This window comes from Arvicola amphibius, chromosome 8 (assembly GCF_903992535.2).
Source record: "Arvicola amphibius chromosome 8, mArvAmp1.2, whole genome shotgun sequence".
Taxonomy (NCBI): Eukaryota; Metazoa; Chordata; class Mammalia; order Rodentia; family Cricetidae; genus Arvicola; species Arvicola amphibius.
The window spans coordinates 84387162-84404236 of NC_052054.1; the positions used below are offsets into that span (position 1 = coordinate 84387162).

At 54.7% G+C, this 17075-nt stretch overlaps 1 protein-coding gene across 1 annotated transcript; it reads right to left on the reverse strand.

Annotated features, from left to right (window-relative positions):
* Window positions 1–7: 7 nt before the first annotated feature.
* Slc7a10 (solute carrier family 7 member 10) lies at window positions 8–14407 on the reverse strand. The gene is made up of 11 exons (XM_038340177.1): window positions 14248–14407; window positions 5467–5671; window positions 3562–3713; window positions 3219–3344; window positions 2990–3143; window positions 2138–2261; window positions 1947–2050; window positions 1560–1656; window positions 1176–1325; window positions 406–583; window positions 8–141 (listed from the first exon to the last, which is right to left on the reverse strand). Exons 1-11 carry the CDS (start codon window positions 14396–14398, stop codon window positions 8–10), a joined length of 1575 nt encoding a protein of 524 aa, XP_038196105.1. The 5' UTR covers window positions 14399–14407.
* Between the last annotated feature and the right edge of the window lie 2668 nt (window positions 14408–17075).

Below are 17075 nucleotides of genomic sequence, written 5' to 3' on the forward strand. Positions count from 1 at the left end.
CACGGTCTCATTGTGTCTTCAAGGGCTTGTCCGTGATGGGCATTGGAGAGGGCTGGCCCATGGGGCCATTTTCCTCTTCCTCCAGGGAGCCCTGGGGGTAAACCACGAAACACAGCTCCTGGCCCCAGCGTGTCATGGACTCTAAGAACAGACAGATAGATCATGGGAAGCAGGGTGTTGATCCTTTGAGGCAGGGATGACCCTAACTCTTGATACCTCCTTTGGGCAAAGAGCTGCTTCCTTTGCAGATGCATCCTGGCCACATCTACACATAGCAGGATGTTTTGAGGGAAGTCACTGGGTCCTTTGTCACCAGCCAGGCTGGTAGAGGCCCCTGTTCTTGGGTGGGATCAAAGAGATGCTCACTCTAATCCCCAAGAGGCATGGTGGCAAAACCTGGCTCACCTATGAGTCTGTGCACACACTTTGGTTTGCTTCTCCAGAATACTCCCAGGAAGAAGATGGGGACCCCAGTGAGGATGATGATGACGCCGACCCCACAGACCATGGGCTCCGAGATGAAGCTGAAGACCAGTAGGAATGCCCAGAACACCAAGTACACAACAGGAATGAGGAGGTTCACCTAACAGAGAAAGGAAGGACAGGAGCACCTGGGGAGGGGCATCACCCTAGCTCTCCTTTCTGAACCACCATGGGGATCAGAGGCACTTTCTCCATCTCTTGGGAACTAGGGCCTGCACTGGCACCCGCTGGTTGCAGCCCAGTGCACTGGAGAGCCATCCCTGGGTTGACCAGTTGGCTGAACTGCTGAGGCTGTCTATTTGAGCGGTGTGCTGAGCTATCCATTGCCGTTATCCACAGAATGCTGTTTGCATTTGGCTGCAGCTCAACTATTTTTTTTGGTGCTCCATCTTTCAGGCAGTCTTCAGGATTTATATACAGAAGGGGGGGCTTTTCTGTCACTCTTTCATGTGAGAGCATGAGAATGCCAGGCCCTGTCATTGGCACCCCCATGTGACCTTCGTCTCATTGTCCCCGTCTGTGGACTGGGAATATTAAAAGCACATGCTTCCTGGGGTTGTGAGGAGAGACTTTGTTAGTGCATGGGAAGCCCTGCGCTCTGCGAATGCTGTGGTCCTCCTGGCCATTGTCACCCACACCTGCCTTGGGTGCTCAACCGAGATGAAGGCGGCCCTGGTTCTTTCCAGCCTCACCTTGATGGGCCTGTGGAGTGCTGGCCGCCTCCAGCGCAGCACGAGCAGGCCCAGGATAGTGACTCCGTAGCAGAGGTAGTTGATGAAGGACACATAGTTGATGAGTGTGTATGTGTCACCCACGAGCATGATGACCGCTGTGGCCCCGCACTGGGAGAGGACCGAGGGCTGACGGCTGGCCTCCCACCTGCTTCTGGCCATCCCTGCGGGCTGCTCTGGGCCTTCCCACTCAGGTCAGGAGGTCAGGTGAGTCCCAGCCCTTTCCCACCCTCCACGGCTTTTCTACCATAGGCAGGGAATGAGTTTTTGCTATTATCTTAAAAAGAAAGCCATTACTAGGTGTTTCTGGCTATGTGCACTGGATGGTCAGGGTTTCAGACTTACACAGACAAGAAGGGCAGGGATTGGGGTACAGCGTCTGACATGGATCATGGCCAGCAAGCTGGGTAAGTGTCCCTCTCGGGCTCCAGAGAAGCATAGCCTAGGCACAGGGAGGGCAATGGATAAGCCAGAGCAGGCGTTGGATCTTCTCTGTGGCTTGCTAGGACCCAGCTGTCACCTTTGCCCTCGGCCCTTCAGGCCCTACGAGCTCTTCTCATGTAGTCTGCCTCTTGGCTTTCTTACCCTCAAGATTGGGATCAGACATTTGTTACTGGACAATTCATTGCCTCCGCTTTCCTTTCCCATGGTCCCTAGTACAGCCTGCACACAGAAAGTCACCTGCCCAGTCTTACCTATACCACCCTCTCCCCCTTTCCTCAGTCTAGTCACCTGGATGAGGTGAACAGGTAGCCATTGATCCCTCCAAAAGTCGATAGTGCCACAGAGACAGGCATGACCCACGCGAAGTAGCCCAACAGCTTCTCACCAAAGGTCTGTGTGGGCACAGAAGAGAGGTCAAGTATGAGGCTGGGGATGGGGTGCCGGCAGGGGCTGCAGAGAGGGCCGAGGTCCCCACTCACCACAGCCACTGCGTTGGAGGACAGCAGCTCCTGGGGGGACATGGCGGTGAAGTAGGCAACGTTGGTGAATGTGTACACGAAGGTGACCAAGGGGATGGAAATGAAGATGGCACGAGGTAGGTTTCTGGGGACAGAGACCGGAGTGTCAGTTTCCAATGCAAGAATGGGGCACTGGGGACACAATAACGGGAGAGTCTTAGAGTCTCATGTGTGCCCAGGTGGGAGCCGCTTCAGGCAGGAAAGAGACCAGCACTGCTACTGGGGCCAGGGACATACTCCTGTCTGCCTTGCCCCCTGCACCTAACGGAAGGAGGGACACATGATGATGAGGCCACTGGGATGAGGACACGTCATCCCCTGAGGGCAGAATCTAATTAATGTCTGAATAGAAAGGAAAAATTGCATATAGCCAAAGTCAGCCTAGAAAATCTCCCAGATGCCTTCAGAGCTCAGCCGTCAAGTCTGAGATCTCCCTGGGGATTCTCCACCCAACCCTGCCCCTCTTAGCTGCCACTGTCCCTGCCAAGGTCCCTGACTGAGCATCAGATGGAGTGTTGTGGGCTCTATCCTTCAGGACCATGTTGTGTGCATATGGACAATGTTGGACCAAATGTAAATCACTAAACACAGCAGTGTAACGATATTCAAGTCTTCCCCAGGCCCTACAAGGGGTCCATCTGCAGCTGCAGACACAGACAGGGAAGAACACGGCTTCAGGGCTCTCCTTCGAGCCTGTTGTCATGGCAGCAAGTGTGGCCAGTGGATGGCCATTCGGGGCCTCCCTTGGGTGACAACAGATCTTTGGGGACAGCTGCTTCTCCTCCCGGTGCCTGCCCAGGCAGCTTCACTCACTTGCGAGGGTCAACTAGCTCCTCGGTGACGTAATTGAGGAAGTTCCAGCCACTGAAGGCAAAAGAGCCTTGCAGGAAAGCCAGGGCAAGGTGACCCACAGACGGTGTCATCCAGAACGTGAAGGCATTGGTGGGCCTCAGCTCTTCGAAGTGTCCTGGGGAGCCCAGATGTCAGGGATTAGCACAGTGCGCCCCCCCATTCTCTCCAACGCTCCCACCCTGCTTCTTACCTTGGAAGAACTGGACAAAGCCAACACCAATGATGAGCGCCAGGGCCAGCAGCTTCCCACCAGTGAAGATATCCTGGATGCGCGTGGCCCAGCGAACACTGGAGCTGTTCACCCACGTCAGGAGCACTAGAGAAGAAAGGAGCGTGGGCACCTGAGGCCAAATCTAGGCCAGACAACAAGGGCAGAGTCTTCAGCAGCCAGAAGCCCGGGGCTTGAGATAAGTGTTACAGGTGATAGCAGCTGGGGGCTCCCACTCAGCTTTCCTCCCGTCTGCGTGGACGGAGAGTATCACGAGGTGGGGGGCAGCCAGCTGCTGAGAGGACAGAGGCTCAAGACCACTCACTCAGGCAGGCCATGGAGAGCACTCGGGAGGCCGTGGCTGGGGGGATGCAGTTGGGGAAGACGGGCTGAAGCACGTAGTTGGAGAAAGTCATGGAGATGACAGCCAAGCTGGTGGGGTACATGATGAGAACAGCACTCCAGAGCAGCAGGAATCTGTGAGTGGTGAGAGCCAGCATGGCACTGGCACTCTCGGTTCCCCTACCCATGCTGGCCTGGCTCGGATGTGAGGGTCTGGGATAGATGAGCCCCCTCCACCCCAGAGCTGGTGGACTGCAGAGGCTGGGGAGGTAGCAATCGGAACAACTGGAAACTGATCCCAGGCTGCCCCCTGAGTCCAGGCAGGCAAATCCCAGCCCTTAAGCTATAGCACTGTCTGGGGCTCTTGGCACTTTATGGTTGATGCTGAGCGGTGCTCCTGCCTTGATTTTGGAAGAGTGATTTATGTCCCTTATACCTCGCCTCTGCCGTATCCCGTGAGGGACCGGGACTCTCCGCTTAGGTATATGCTCAAGGACTGCCTTCTTCCAGACAGGTGCTTCTGCCTGTAACCTGGGGGATGGTTTTAGCCAGCTCCTGGCTCGCCACTGAGGCTCCTTGGGACAGGCCTCTTAATGTTCATCTTTGATCCACCCCCACCTTTTTGCGCAGCCCAACCCCTTGGCTTCTCAGGCATTATGGATCGATAGCCCATCCCTTCTGCTCATCTTGCATTCTGGTTGCCCATGAAGTGGAGTCCAGGGCCATTTTTCTGTCACCTTCTCCCTGACTATTATCTCCAGGCCCACAGTAACAGACTTCTGCTTTTCTGGATCCCAGACTTTCTACCCAAGGCCCAACTAAGCACCTCCTTCAATGTGCCACAGACCTTCACGATGGTACAAGTCTTGCCCCAAGAGCTTCCGTCTACTGAGACCATCATCTATGGGGGCCTTTAAAGTGGGAAGTGAGTGTCACTCTTGCTGCACATACTTGACCCTCATGACACATTGGCTACTGTGTCCTCCTGGGTTAGGTTGTTAAATGACTAAGATAGGTTGGGGTCTTAAGCATCTTCATTGAACGCGTCTGGACAACTACAGCAACTTCAATTCCCTATCTCCTCCACTCCTGCTCTGAAGCTGGCCTGGCCTCTACCCACCGCAGACAGACACCCTACTCAGCCCACCACATCCTCTGGCCATGCTCTCGGGGCCTGGAAAGGATGCTCTCCTTGCTGCGGGGGCTGATACAAACCACATCTTTTTTTATAAGGCTGTGTAAGCTGGGTTTCCCTGCCCGGCATGCACCCACTCTGTGCTGCATCGCTGCTGACTGTGGCCACATTCTCAGAGCAAGGATCTTTTAAGTTGAATCCCATTTGAAGGACTGTTCTGCTTTGTGAAAAACTTGAGGTTGGGGACAATTGTGTGTGTGTGTGTGTGTGTGTGTGTGTGTGGTATCCCAGCTCAAACAGGTGTGGGAAGATATGTCATGCCCCCTCTCCCTCCTCTTGCAGCAATTGACTTTACTAAAGACCTTCCTCACCTGAGCCACTCATCTAGTGGCTTCAGAGAGTAAGAGCGTCCCTCCCTCCATAATCACCCCAAAGTGAGTAGAGCTGAAAGGGAGTTCCACAGAAGTGGGGGCCCTGTTTCTGGCAGGCCTTGATCCCCAGTGGAGAGGTACATGCAGGAGGACTGTGAGTTGAAGGTCCACTTGGGTTATATAGACAGATTCTGTCCCAGAATACCAGACCCAGGAAGAGAAAAGAACAAGGCAACGCAAAGGAAACACAGAGAGGGCAAGGATCTGAGACCAGAGAAATGAAGTGGGCATTGGTGCTACCCACCCTAGCTAGGGAAGGCTGCCAGACACCCCCAGTCACTATTTCCATCTACCCTCACCCCTGCCAGGACTTCACACTCACCCAGCCAGGCCCCCGAAGATCTCAGTGACATAGGCGTAGTCCCCACCAGACTTGGGGATGGCGACACCCAGCTCTGCATAGCAGAGTGAGCCCAGAGCCGTCACACCCCCACCCAGGACCCAGACGAAGAGGGCCAAACCCACGGAGCCCGAGTGTTCCAGGACACCTTTGGGTGAGATGAAGATGCCTGAGCCAATGATGTTTCCTGCAGAGAGAGAGAGAGAGACAGGGGGTATCAGACTGAGGCACCAGTCAGGGGCTCGGGCTTCTAAAAGGCCCAAGATACTTCGCTGAAGAAGGGAGCCTGGCCAGCCCTGGAGGAATGAAGGCAGGTGATCTAGAGGCATGGGCTGTCGCTGAGACTCTCGGACCTGGGCAGGGCCACTCTGGGATCACCACTGGCTTTTTTCAGTCTCTGACTGGGGAATGGCACCTTGTCCAGCTAGCCAGTATTGGTTACTGAGTTCTCCCGTTCCCTGACTTTTACTCCAGGTGAGAGTGAGGTGTGCTAGCCATCTGAACAATGGCAGAGAATGGGCACTGGTCTGTAATCCACATACCCAGGACAGCCAAGGCTCAGGCCCTCAGCTCCTGCCATCTGTTGCCCTCCCACCCGCTGGCCAGAGCTGGCCTCCCACAGCAAAACCTTGACCCATCTTCCATCTGCCTGCCCTTCTCCTATTAGCCTCATCTGGCCCGCAGATCGGTGTCTTCATCGGGCACCTCCACCAGCAGGCGGTGGGGCACCTGTCTGCACTCAGCTCTGCACCGGTACTCACTGCAGGTGCCAAGTCCCACAGTCCCCAGACACGGCCCCACCCCGCTCTGTCTGTTGAAAAGTATGAGGCTAAATAGATGCTGAGAACTCATTCAGTCCAGTGTCTGCTCTGCGGAGACCTTTGAACATCCCTGAAACTGGTGGACCAGACTTCCTTCCCAGATACCCAGAAGCCACAGTTGTATTCCCTACTCCATGGGTGAGTAGATGACGCCTTTGCACCAGCAAGCCCTTCTAAACCCCAGGAGCTTCCCCTTGCATGAAGCCTCAGGACCCCAACTCTCTCCACTCCTCCACAGACACCCACACCAGCCATGGACAGAAACTTCTGTCTCCACCTTACAAATGAGGAGCCAGCATCCTTCGTGCCTATGCCTGGAGGCCACGTGGGACATCAGGATGATTTGTCGTCTGTTTGTTTACTCTGCACCTGCAGTGAGCCCGGTGCAGGGCCCAGGACCGAGGGAAGGCAGGTGCCCTCACTGCCTGCTGCTGAACGTCCCGGTAAAGACACCTGAACCATATGAGGACCCCATGCCTGCGCTCTTTGAGCCTTTACCGTAGGCCATTTTGCAGACAGGTCTCTAAGCCCCGGCTTCACACCGTGTAATAGGCAGCAGAGGGTCAGTGGTCTGTGCCTGAACCCCACGTGGGAAAAACCCCAGGAAGTACACTAGTGTCTGTGCAAATCCCAGGATGTGCACTAGTGTCTGTCCAGACCTCAGGATGTGCACTAGTGTCTGTCCAGACCCCAGGATGTACAATAGTGTCTGTGCAAACCCCAGGATGTGCACTAGTGTCTGTCCAAACTTCAGGAAGTGCACTAGTGTCTGTCCAAACCTCAGGAAGTGCACTAGTGTCTGTGCAAACCCCAGGATGTACACGAGTGTCTGTGCAAACCCCAGGATGTACACTAGTGTCTGTGCAAACCCCAGGATGTGCACTAGAGCCTGCCCACAGGAAAGAATTCCAGTCACTGGCTGTATGTACACATGTACGATAGAGCTAGCACTGGTGGGGCATCAGCTCAGCCCCCTCCTAGTACGGCAATGTATGTATGTGCATGTGCATGTGCGTGTGCGTGTGTGTAGTCTGCTCACTTCACCTGTCAGGTCCACAGGCGGGGCTGGCAGAGGACACAGCTGTGGTTGCCAATCTGCATTCACTCCAGGTCCACCCTGCCATCCCCACCCCCGCCCCCAGTCGACACAGATTTCCAGTCTGGACAGCCACGATACCCTACTTGGTGTTCTGGTCACATCCCAGGAGCCCTAAATACATCCAGATAAGGATGGAATAATTCCTGTGCCCCAATCCCCAGAGGTAAGCTGTAACCCTCGTCAGCTTTGTAGGAATGGGGCTGGGCTTGGGGAAATTGGGGAGGAGCTACCTTCCATATCTCAGACAAGGGGCCCGAGGTCTGGGTGGGCTGTTGCATTTGTAAAGAGTTTTTGAGCTCACTCCATCCCGGCTGCAGTTCTCAGGACCTGGCGGAACAGGATTTGCCAAAAGCCAGTTGAGTTTGAAGCCAACGGGGGCTGGGTGGCCTTGGAAGGCACTGGGTATGTTGGAGCTGGGAGCATTCAAGGCTCTGAGGCAACCCCCCTTCCTGTGGAGACCCCATTGCTCTACACAACTCCCGCCTCACAGGGTCTTCGGGGTCAGGGACGCATCACTAGCCCTGAGCCAATAGCTGAGACCCCAGTGCTGGACTGGGCGCGTTGGAAATGCATGATTGTTGTGGACACGTGGCTTCAGGCGACCATTCAGAACTTCTCCCCTGTGGCCCAAACACCTGGGCCCTGCACCGGTATCCACTGCAGGTGCAGAGTAAACTAACAGATGACCAATCACCCCGATGTCCCACGTGGCCTCCAGACAAGGGCGAGAAGGATGACGGTTCCTCGTTTGTAAGGTGTATGTGTCTCTGAGGGCCTGTGGAGGAGCACAGAGCTCTGCCAGGCAGGAAAACCTGGAGCACCTGCTCCAGGCTCATGCTTGAAAATGGCAAAAAAAACCACGACACCGCGTTGGATGCTCTGGGTACCATGTGGGTGGGGTGGACGCAGGCAGCCACAGGGTGGTGGGCTTGGGTAAGCAGCAGAGGGCAACAAGGGGGTGGGTGGCGGGATGCTGAGGACAGGGCTAAGGAGGGTGGTCCTAAGTGTCTGAGTGATTATGGATGTGAGGAGAGTCCCTAGAGCTGATGTTTTAGAGCAATGGTTCTCCATCTTCCTAATGCTGGGACCCTTTAATACAGTCCCTCATGTTGTGGTAACCCCCCAACCATAAAATTATTTTGGTTGCTACTTCATAACTGTAGTTTTGCTACTCTTATGAATTGTAATATAAATATTTTTGGAGATAGAGGTTTGCTGGAGGGGTCATGACCCACAGGCTGAGAACCACTGCTTTAAAGTGTTCTTTCTACCAGGGGTAGGTTAAGAACTTTGTTCTTGGGTCCCACATTCAAGTCCAGTAGATCTGTCTTATGGAAAGAAACTGCAATGAACACACCAGCCCTTGAGGAATTCTGCATTGGAGGAGGAGGAGGAGGAAGAGGAGGAAGGAGGGAAAGGAGGAGGAAAAGAAAGAGGAGGAGGAGAAAGAGGAGAAAAAAAAGAAGTAAGAAGAAGAAGAAGAGGAAGGGTGAGACCCAGGGCTCAGCAGGACCAAGATATGAAGATATGGAATGAAGGTATTATAGAGTCCTTGGGTGGGCATCTGACTGACAGCTAGAGAGAGGCGGGTCCTGAGGCCTCTACATTCCTGTCCATTCAATGGGACAGCAGCCCTCTGGTTCCTGTTGGTCCTTCCAGGCAGGCAGGTGGGAGGACCTCTTGAGTGTTCTCCCATCCCCCTTCCTTGTGCTGTCTCGGGTAGTTTTATCACATTAAGATGTTTGGCCTGATGGGGCTTACTTGCCTCCAGGAGGAATGAAGAAAGGGCCATTGTTCCCTGTGGCTACGGTGCTTGCTGACCTATTTCTGTGAGGCAGTGCAGACCATAGAGGTCATAGGGGTAGGCTGTGGAGGTCAAGTCTGCAGAATGAGCCACTTGCTTACACATGGCTCAATAGCGTGTGTGCGCGCGCATGCATGTGTGTGTGTGTGTGTGTGTGTGCGCATGCGTGCATGCATGTAGTCTGATTGAGGAGGTATGGGGAGGTCACGACACTGGCAACATTCCTATCCTTAGAAACATACCATACAGGATTATACATCTAGCAAGTGCTCTCTTCTGGGACTCAGTTTCTCCATCTGCTAGTGAGGCCCCACGCTCAGCAGAGAACTAGTTTCATCTGACTTGTCCAGAGAAGAAGCATGTTGTTAGGTTCTTGATCCTGATCAGGCTCCCTGTCCCCTGCTGTTGTGAACATCTCTGGCCACCAGACATCTAAGCAGCACCCCTCCCTCGTCCAGGTAGCTCTCCAAATCACCCACCTGGGCCCCAAGAATCTGATTGCTGCCTCCTTCTCATAGCTCAGGGGGTAGGTGGAAAGGGACTCATTAATACCTAGGCATTGGCATGCTTTGTTTGGCACAACAAGGGAAGTACTTATGATCTCACTATTTTTATAAACCCAGGAGATCCCTGTGCCCCACACAACTTTCCCTCTGGAGACCCAATTCCCAGAGGGACCCCAACATCCCGGGGTGAGCACTCAGAATTTTGCTGAGGCCTGGATGAAGTCTGCCCTCTTCTTCCGGGTCTTTCTAGTAAGAGAGTGTCCTTCCCTGGTGTGATAGTGGCCCCACTGAGGTCTTGGTAGAATACCAAGGAGGTGAGTGGGGACATCCAGGACGTGCCCTGGTTGCTAATCAGCCAGCTTGCACCTCCAGCTTAATCCAGTTTCCTTTGGAGAGAGGATGAACAGATATGTGGGGACCTCCCAGTCTGGCCTTCCCAGTCTAGTCCTGTCAAGCCGGCTACACTTGCCAGTGCCCAGTCTCCAGGCCCAGACTTGTCAGGGTCACTAACAAACTCTATGATACTGATTCTGACCCTCAAGCCCCAGACCGCATCTTCCACAATTAAATGATGTTACGTAGCAGGTTAGTACATGCTGCTCCCTTAGCATCCCAGCCATGCTACTGAGATGTTGGTTTCCCTGGCTTTTTTTATTTGTTTGAGCAAAGTCTGAATATGCAGCTCAGGCTGCTCTTGAACTCATGGTCCTGTTGAGTGCAGGGGTGACAGGTGGATACCTCCACGCCCTGTTTCTTGGAATCCTTTGCAGCTTCCTGACTTTTAACCACTGGGTGCCCAGAGCTCAGTCCAGGGCCCCTGACCCTCCCTATTACTATCCTGCCCACTATGGCAATTCCCAAACTTCTAACCAGAGCAGGGACCTCCCACTAAACTCAGACTAGGCTACAAACTTCCCACTAGTGAGCCTCTCCCACGTAACTCCAAGCAGAACCCCCAACTTCCTGTCCCTTCTGTGGATCTGTTCCTTTCTGAAGTTGTCCTGACCAATCAGAGACAAACCGTCCTCCCTACTGCTCAGGCCACCACCTCTGTTACGGTCCCCTCCTGCCCCACGTCCAGGCTGTCACAAACACTGACCTGAACTTTCTCTCTGCCTTCCACAGCTGTCCCATCTGAAGCCACCCTTGCCTCTGTCCCAGTGGCTTCCTGCCTGGCCTCCCTTCTGTCACCTTAATCCCCATGGCCTCTCCTCCATAGTGAGCTGAGTTCCATCACATCTTTCTTCAGGTCACCCCCTCGCCCCACAGCCCCCACCTCCTTTACCATAGCTCACAACCCACCAGGAAGCCCTGTCAGACTCCACCCCCACCCCAGGACGACCTGCCCTCCTTCCTGCCTCCTCGTGGCCACTGGTTGCGCATCTGGCTGTTTCTTTTGTGTGCTGACTGTCCGCACTGGGGCATCAGCCCCAGCAGAGGGATCAGCCTGCCTTGTGTCCTGTTGGATGTCCAACGTTGGATGTCCAACACACCTGGCATCGGTAAACAGGTGCACGGGAATCTCTGGGGTCAGCCTTGTGGCTGCAGCTGCCTCGATTTCCAATGGTGTCCCTTCACTGTCTATCCTAAGGACATCTGATCTTGAGTAGGTTGCCGCTCAGGGCCTCAGTTTCTTCATTTGTAAGTGGGACTGGGCTTATCCTCAGGACCCGTAAGCAAGAGTGTCTCTGAAGACACCCATTGACTTATGGCCCTGGAGATTGTGGACAAGAAAGCAGAGGGCTGGATGACGAGGGATTGGCCTCTAGAAAGATGTGGTTTGTGCACTAGCTCCTCACATCCCCGCACACGTTTGAGCCTGACATTCAGACGCCTACATGAGCTAGACACTTGAGTCCCAGAAGGAGAGTGGAGAAGCAGTGGCCTGGGTGGCAAAGCCGCAGTGACTCGGTCTGTTAGGCTTGGGCAAGTTGCTGTGGCTTGTGTGAGGGGGATCTGTCTACTCTAGCTCAGTCCCCAGCCACCCTCCATCAACAGGGTTGAGTCAGGCCTTCATTTTGCCAAACCTTCATCACACAAACGACTCTGGAAACTTGAATCCAAATTCTGAACTCACCAATTGAGAACAGTACCATTTACCTCTCAACCTCAGTTTTCCCAACTGCCTAATGGGTACAAAACTTGCCATCCCACAGGGTGGGCATGAGAATCAAAAGAGGTAAAGTAAATCCATACTATATAAGAGTTGGCTACAGGGAAACCCTGTCTCGAAAAACCAAAAAGAAAAAAAAAAAAAGAGTTGGCACTCTGAACAGGTATCTGATGCGCTGGTGTCCTGCAAAGCCCTGCCTCTGCGGGCTGCTTCCTTCCTGCCTCGTCCCCTCCAGGTTTGGCTGTGAGCACAGTCCTACAGCTGAGGGGCAGTCTCATCCTCTCTGCAGCCAGTCTTCCATGTCCCCATCCCCCAAAGCTCCACTTCTCTGCTGGGCTGAGGCAGACAATGTATCGAGGAGTGAATCACAGAACCAATGGGAGGCTCCACTGAACTCTTTGGAAATATCCGGTGAGTGACAGCTAACTGACAGAGACAGGTCACTCACAGATGAGGAGGTGACTTTTTCCAGATGTGTATGTCAAAGTATGAGCTTCCCGGGTTAGGAATGGAGAAGAAGCAGGCACACCCAAAACTGGGAGCCGTGCTATGTGCGAAGCAGCCACAGGGCCTTGTGTGGAAGAAGGGGACCCTTGGGGCATCCGGAGGTGAAGATCTGGCCTCCTCCCACTTGGTTTGTCCACTGCCTGGTCCAGTGTCGAGGCTGAAACTCTTCAGAGCTCTGTGAGCACGGCCCACGGGAGACCACCAGTACCCTGGACTGGAGATGATCATCTGAGCTCTGTCCCTATGTCTACCATCACTGCTTAGCCGAGTTGACTTTCACCCTCCTCTGCCTTCAGAATCTGGAGGCCAAGGGAGAGCCATGGAGCAAGAATGAGCTGAAAGGGTGAAGGGAACTGGCGGACAGACCCAGACTCCAGGGCACAGGTCTTCCAACACCTGTGCCTGAGAAGGAGCAAGATGGCGGGGCTCCTCTTCTACTCTCTGTATGGCCACTGTCACCCTCTTCTTGAGGCTGGAACCCTGGCAGCCTCTGACTGACTTGAGGGGGACAGGACCATAATGGGACAATGCCAGGTTTTACGTCTCTCTGGGAACCTCTCGGGCACTGTAGCCAGCCCCAGACATGGGCAGCCTCTTGACTCACTAGCCCACCAGCGATATGTAGGCTTTCTCTTTTTTGTGGGGGTGCAGCCCCTACAAAGGGTATTGGTTGCAGGAAAAGCTCTAACCAGTACTCTCTGGCCAAACCCCAAACTCAACCCTTTCTATTATCAGACAGCCAGGCAGGGGTTCCCAGAGGTACATCAGCACCATTCTAGAGGACAAGATGATGGGACTGGATTCAGGAGTGACTCTAGGTATGAGGATGCTGGGTACCCAGGAGATATTACATCTCTCCAGCTGCAGTGTCTCATCAAGGGGCAGGAAGCCAGAAAAGGTCTGCCTGACCCAGTGAGCCCCTCAGCCTTTCTCTATCTCCAGGGGTCAAAGGGCAGAAGGGCAAAGCTGTGGCTGTAGCTCCCACTGGCTGGGGAAGAGGACAGTCAAGGCCCTAATTAATTATTGATCTTCTAGACCCCCAACTCCTGGGCACAGGGGAAGAGAAAACGTCTCTCCCAAGAGGGTTAACCCAGTTCTCCTTCAGAAGTCAAGGGACAGAGGCGTGTGTGTGTGTGTGTGTGTGTGTGTGTGTGTGTGTGTGTAGGGGCAACACCACTGTCCCTGTCTCCAAGCGTTCTACCTACCCAACGGGCCCCATCTGTAAGGAGAGCAAGAGGGCCAGACCATGAGAGCACCCACTCAGATGCCATCAGGCCGCTAGACCACCCACTCAGGTCTCAGGGCTGAACGGGAGCTCTCCTGGAGGCTTGGTCTGCTCCTGGTAGTGCTGTTGCTGGCTACTCCACTGCCTCTCCCTGGATTCTGTCGCCACATCTGCGAGGAAGGACCGCTGGGAGGCAATTTCCTCTCGATTTAAGCTCTGTCTGGCCATTTACCCACAGTCCTTCCCGCTTTCCCAGAAGAAATGGCCTCGCTGCCCTGGCGCTTGAACCCGCCAGGCAGTAGGGATATAGACAGCCTGCCCTGCAATCCAGAGCTTGCCACAAAAAGCAGGCCTGGTCATTAATTCCGTTTCCTAGATGGAAGCAGCATAATTGCCTTGACAAAGCCCCACAGAGAAATGAAGGCCAGGGGAGGTTGCAGAAGGAGATTTCCCCCCCCCCCCACACCCGTGCCTCGCGCGCGCCGCCACCTCCACGCTCAAATTTCCAGAGAGATTGGGGAAATGGGGGCAAAAGGATCTGCGGCCACTATGCCAGGCCTTGTTCCCAGAGGGGTCAAGTGTATTCTGCAGCCATTGCAACAGGTGCTCCAAGGGTTTCTTTGACCCTGAGAGGGAGAAATTCCAAGGGGATCCCCAGAGCTTTCCACCCTGTGTGCGCCCTGCTCACCGATGATGATGGTGCAGGCGCTCACCAGCCCGATCTCTTTCTTGAGCGTCACCCGCTCCGAGGTGCCCGGGCCGGGTCCAGGACCCGGGGAAGGCGAGGGCGTAGGGCCGGGGTTCCCGCGCCCTCCGGGCTGCTGTATGTGGTCTGTCATGTCGCTGTCCCGCCTTTTCCCAGCTCCCTGTGCTACCCCGTCTGTCCGGCCCGCCGCCAGTCTGTCGGTCGGCCCGTCTGTCGGTGCGCTCGCGGCCCTCGCAGCCCGGGACAGCGCCCACAGACGGGCGCATGCGCTGGCACGCAGCCCGGGCCCCCGGGGCCCCCGAGCGGTTGGATCCAGGGAGGGACGGAAGGAGGGCCCGCCGGCAGCCCCCTCCCCCACCGCCCTTAAAGGGAACTCCCTTTCCCCCCCCCCCCCCAACCCCAGCCTGGGGAGACAGGAGGGGGCTTGGATCAAAGTTACGGAGTACTTCCTAGTTGAGTGAACCAAGGGGCTACACCCTGTCTTGGGTGAGGTGGGGGAGCAGAGCTCAAAGATTAGAATGGCCCTGCCCTCAAGGAGTCTATGCAAGGCACGCGGGGGCGGGGGGAGTAAGGGATGCTGCATGCCACGACATGTACTTTTTAAATCCCTCGTGCCCCATTAGTGAAGGATGGTCATCGCACAGGTGAGAATTGCGACCCAGAGGCAAGTTACCTCACAGCCTCAGCGCAAACTTTGTCTAATGGCTCCCTGGCCTCTAGGGGTTATAGGATGCAGGGGGGGCGGGGGAGTGGGGTGGGGTGGGAAGCTGTCCCTAGAACAGTTCTGGAGGTCAAAGGCTTGCGGAGAGATGAAGACCTCAGAGACCCTAGAGGTCACTTAGGGGGTCCCAGGGCATCTTGGGACACCCCCATCAATCCCTGCCTCTCTGAATCTCCCAATCCCTTTAGGGTTCAGCCTTATGGCCCCACCGCACACTCCTCTGCACAGGTCAGAGCCAGGGCTCGGTGGACTAGGATGTTGGCCCAGGTCCCATGCTGTCCAGCATGGCCCAAGGTGACTAGGCTACTGGAAGTGCCAGGGAGTCATGAAGGAGCAATTATGGTACAAGGAGGTCTTGGAGCTCAGGGTCCAGGGGAGCCTGCCTCCTCCCGGAAGCCATCGGATGGTGCAGCCAGTCTCGTGGGGCAGATAAATGCATGAGGAGGAGGGGGAGCCCGTCTAGGCCACCAGAGCGGCGGGCGGAGCGAGGCTGGCACGGTGTGGCCCGCGGCGGAACAGTCTTTGTGTGCTGCTGGCGATCGCTGCTTCGCACCGTCTCCTGCATGTGGATGAGGCCACGCGGGGCCACCGGTCCTTCCCCCGATCGCGGCCTCAGGCTTGCTGGGGAAGGACAGGGAGGACCCTGGAGGGAACTATCGCTGAAGTCCAAGAGCCTGAACTGGAGGCGGAGCATGGAGGTGGGATCTTGGCCAAGGCCCAGCTCTACTGGCTGGAGGGAACTTCGAAGTTGGGGCGGGGACTTGATAAATAGAAGAGGGAGGATTCTGGAGGGACTGGGGGGAGCCACCCGGCAGAGCTACATCCTTCGCACTCCCGACGGAGCCCAACATTCTTGGCGACCTCTGCCTCCCGCCCCAGAGACGCGTTGAGTTGAACGTGGCGGGCTCTCTTAAAGGAACATCGCGCGGAGTGGGGTGGAAGAGAGGTCCTGATTCCTCAGGACACTCATGATTGTCGCAGGGGACAAGGACCCGAGAGCCTTGACTTTCTGGTTTGACTGACACTACAGTGCCAAGGTCTGCTGGACGAGGGTCCCGCCAGAAGTATTCCACCAAGGCTAGCTGCCAAGGGGCAGAGGACGACATCAGAGTCACAGTGCAAAAGCCAGTGGTTTTTCAAAGTGGACCCTCTCCTGGGACTTGAAATAAGGAGTTTGTGTCCCAGAGGAAAGGCTGAATCTGGGGCTCTGCGCCGGTGGAGTGTGCATGTCTCTGTCCTGGAGCATAGCGCAGGAGGTCGTTTTAGTTGAATAGAATCTGCAAACTGAAACAGGACTCAAAAAGTCAGTAAGACTAGACTAAGAGGCCAGTGCGGGACCTTCTCAACAGATGGTCATCCATGACTTAACAAAGCAATCTGCAAAACTCTCAGCAAGTTAGAAACACAGCTGCCTTCACCTGAAAAAAGCAGAGAGCCCAGGAAGCAAAAAACAATCTCAACAGCTGCCATCGTGCTGAAAGGGCGAAATAGCAAATGCTGTACCACAGACACTGGAGGAAGGGGAGAAAGGAACACTTGTCAGTTCTATGAAATACAATGTGAGCCAGTGTCACAAGGGGGAAAAGGAGGAGGAGGAGGAGGAGGAGGAGGAGGAGGAGGAGGAGGAGGAGGAGGAGGAGGAGGAGGAGGAGAAAAGCAGTTTGAAGACAGGGGAAAAGGCAAAAGCTGTCATTCACATGGGATATGACTGGGTGCATAGAAACTAAAATAGAATGGTAAATTGCAAGTCGATAAATTTATTTGGTCCAGTAACTGGATACAAGCTCAATATACAGAAATGAATTATATATCTGTATACCAGCAGCAATTAAAAAAGTTTATAATTGCATAAAAACAAATACTCTGGCTAAAGAGATGATGACTCATGGGTTAAGAGCACTTGCCACTCTTGCAGAGAACCCTAGTTCAGTTCCCAGTCCACACAGAAAGGCCCAAACCCTCCGTATCTCCAGTACCTTAGAGTCTAGCACCCTCTTCTGGCCACTACTGGAATTGCACATAATGTATATAAACACACGTAAATATTAAGAAAAATCTTTTTTTTTAAAAGACGGGGTTTCTTTATGTA

What these genes read in the sequence shown, in the direction of transcription:
- Slc7a10 (XM_038340177.1), bottom strand. Translation starts at nt 14,398, where the DNA reads ATGACAGACCACATACAGCAGCCCGGAGGGCGCGGGAACCCCGGCCCT. An exon ending in CGCCTGCACCATCATCATCG is followed by an intron (nt 5,672 to 14,247) that starts GTGAGCAGGGCG and finishes CTCTCTCTGCAG; the next exon opens with GAAACATCATTGGCTCAGGC. An exon ending in TCCCTGCCCTTCTTGTCTGT is followed by an intron (nt 1,326 to 1,559) that starts GTAAGTCTGAAA and finishes GTCCTCTCCCAG; the next exon opens with TGCGGGGCCACAGCGGTCAT.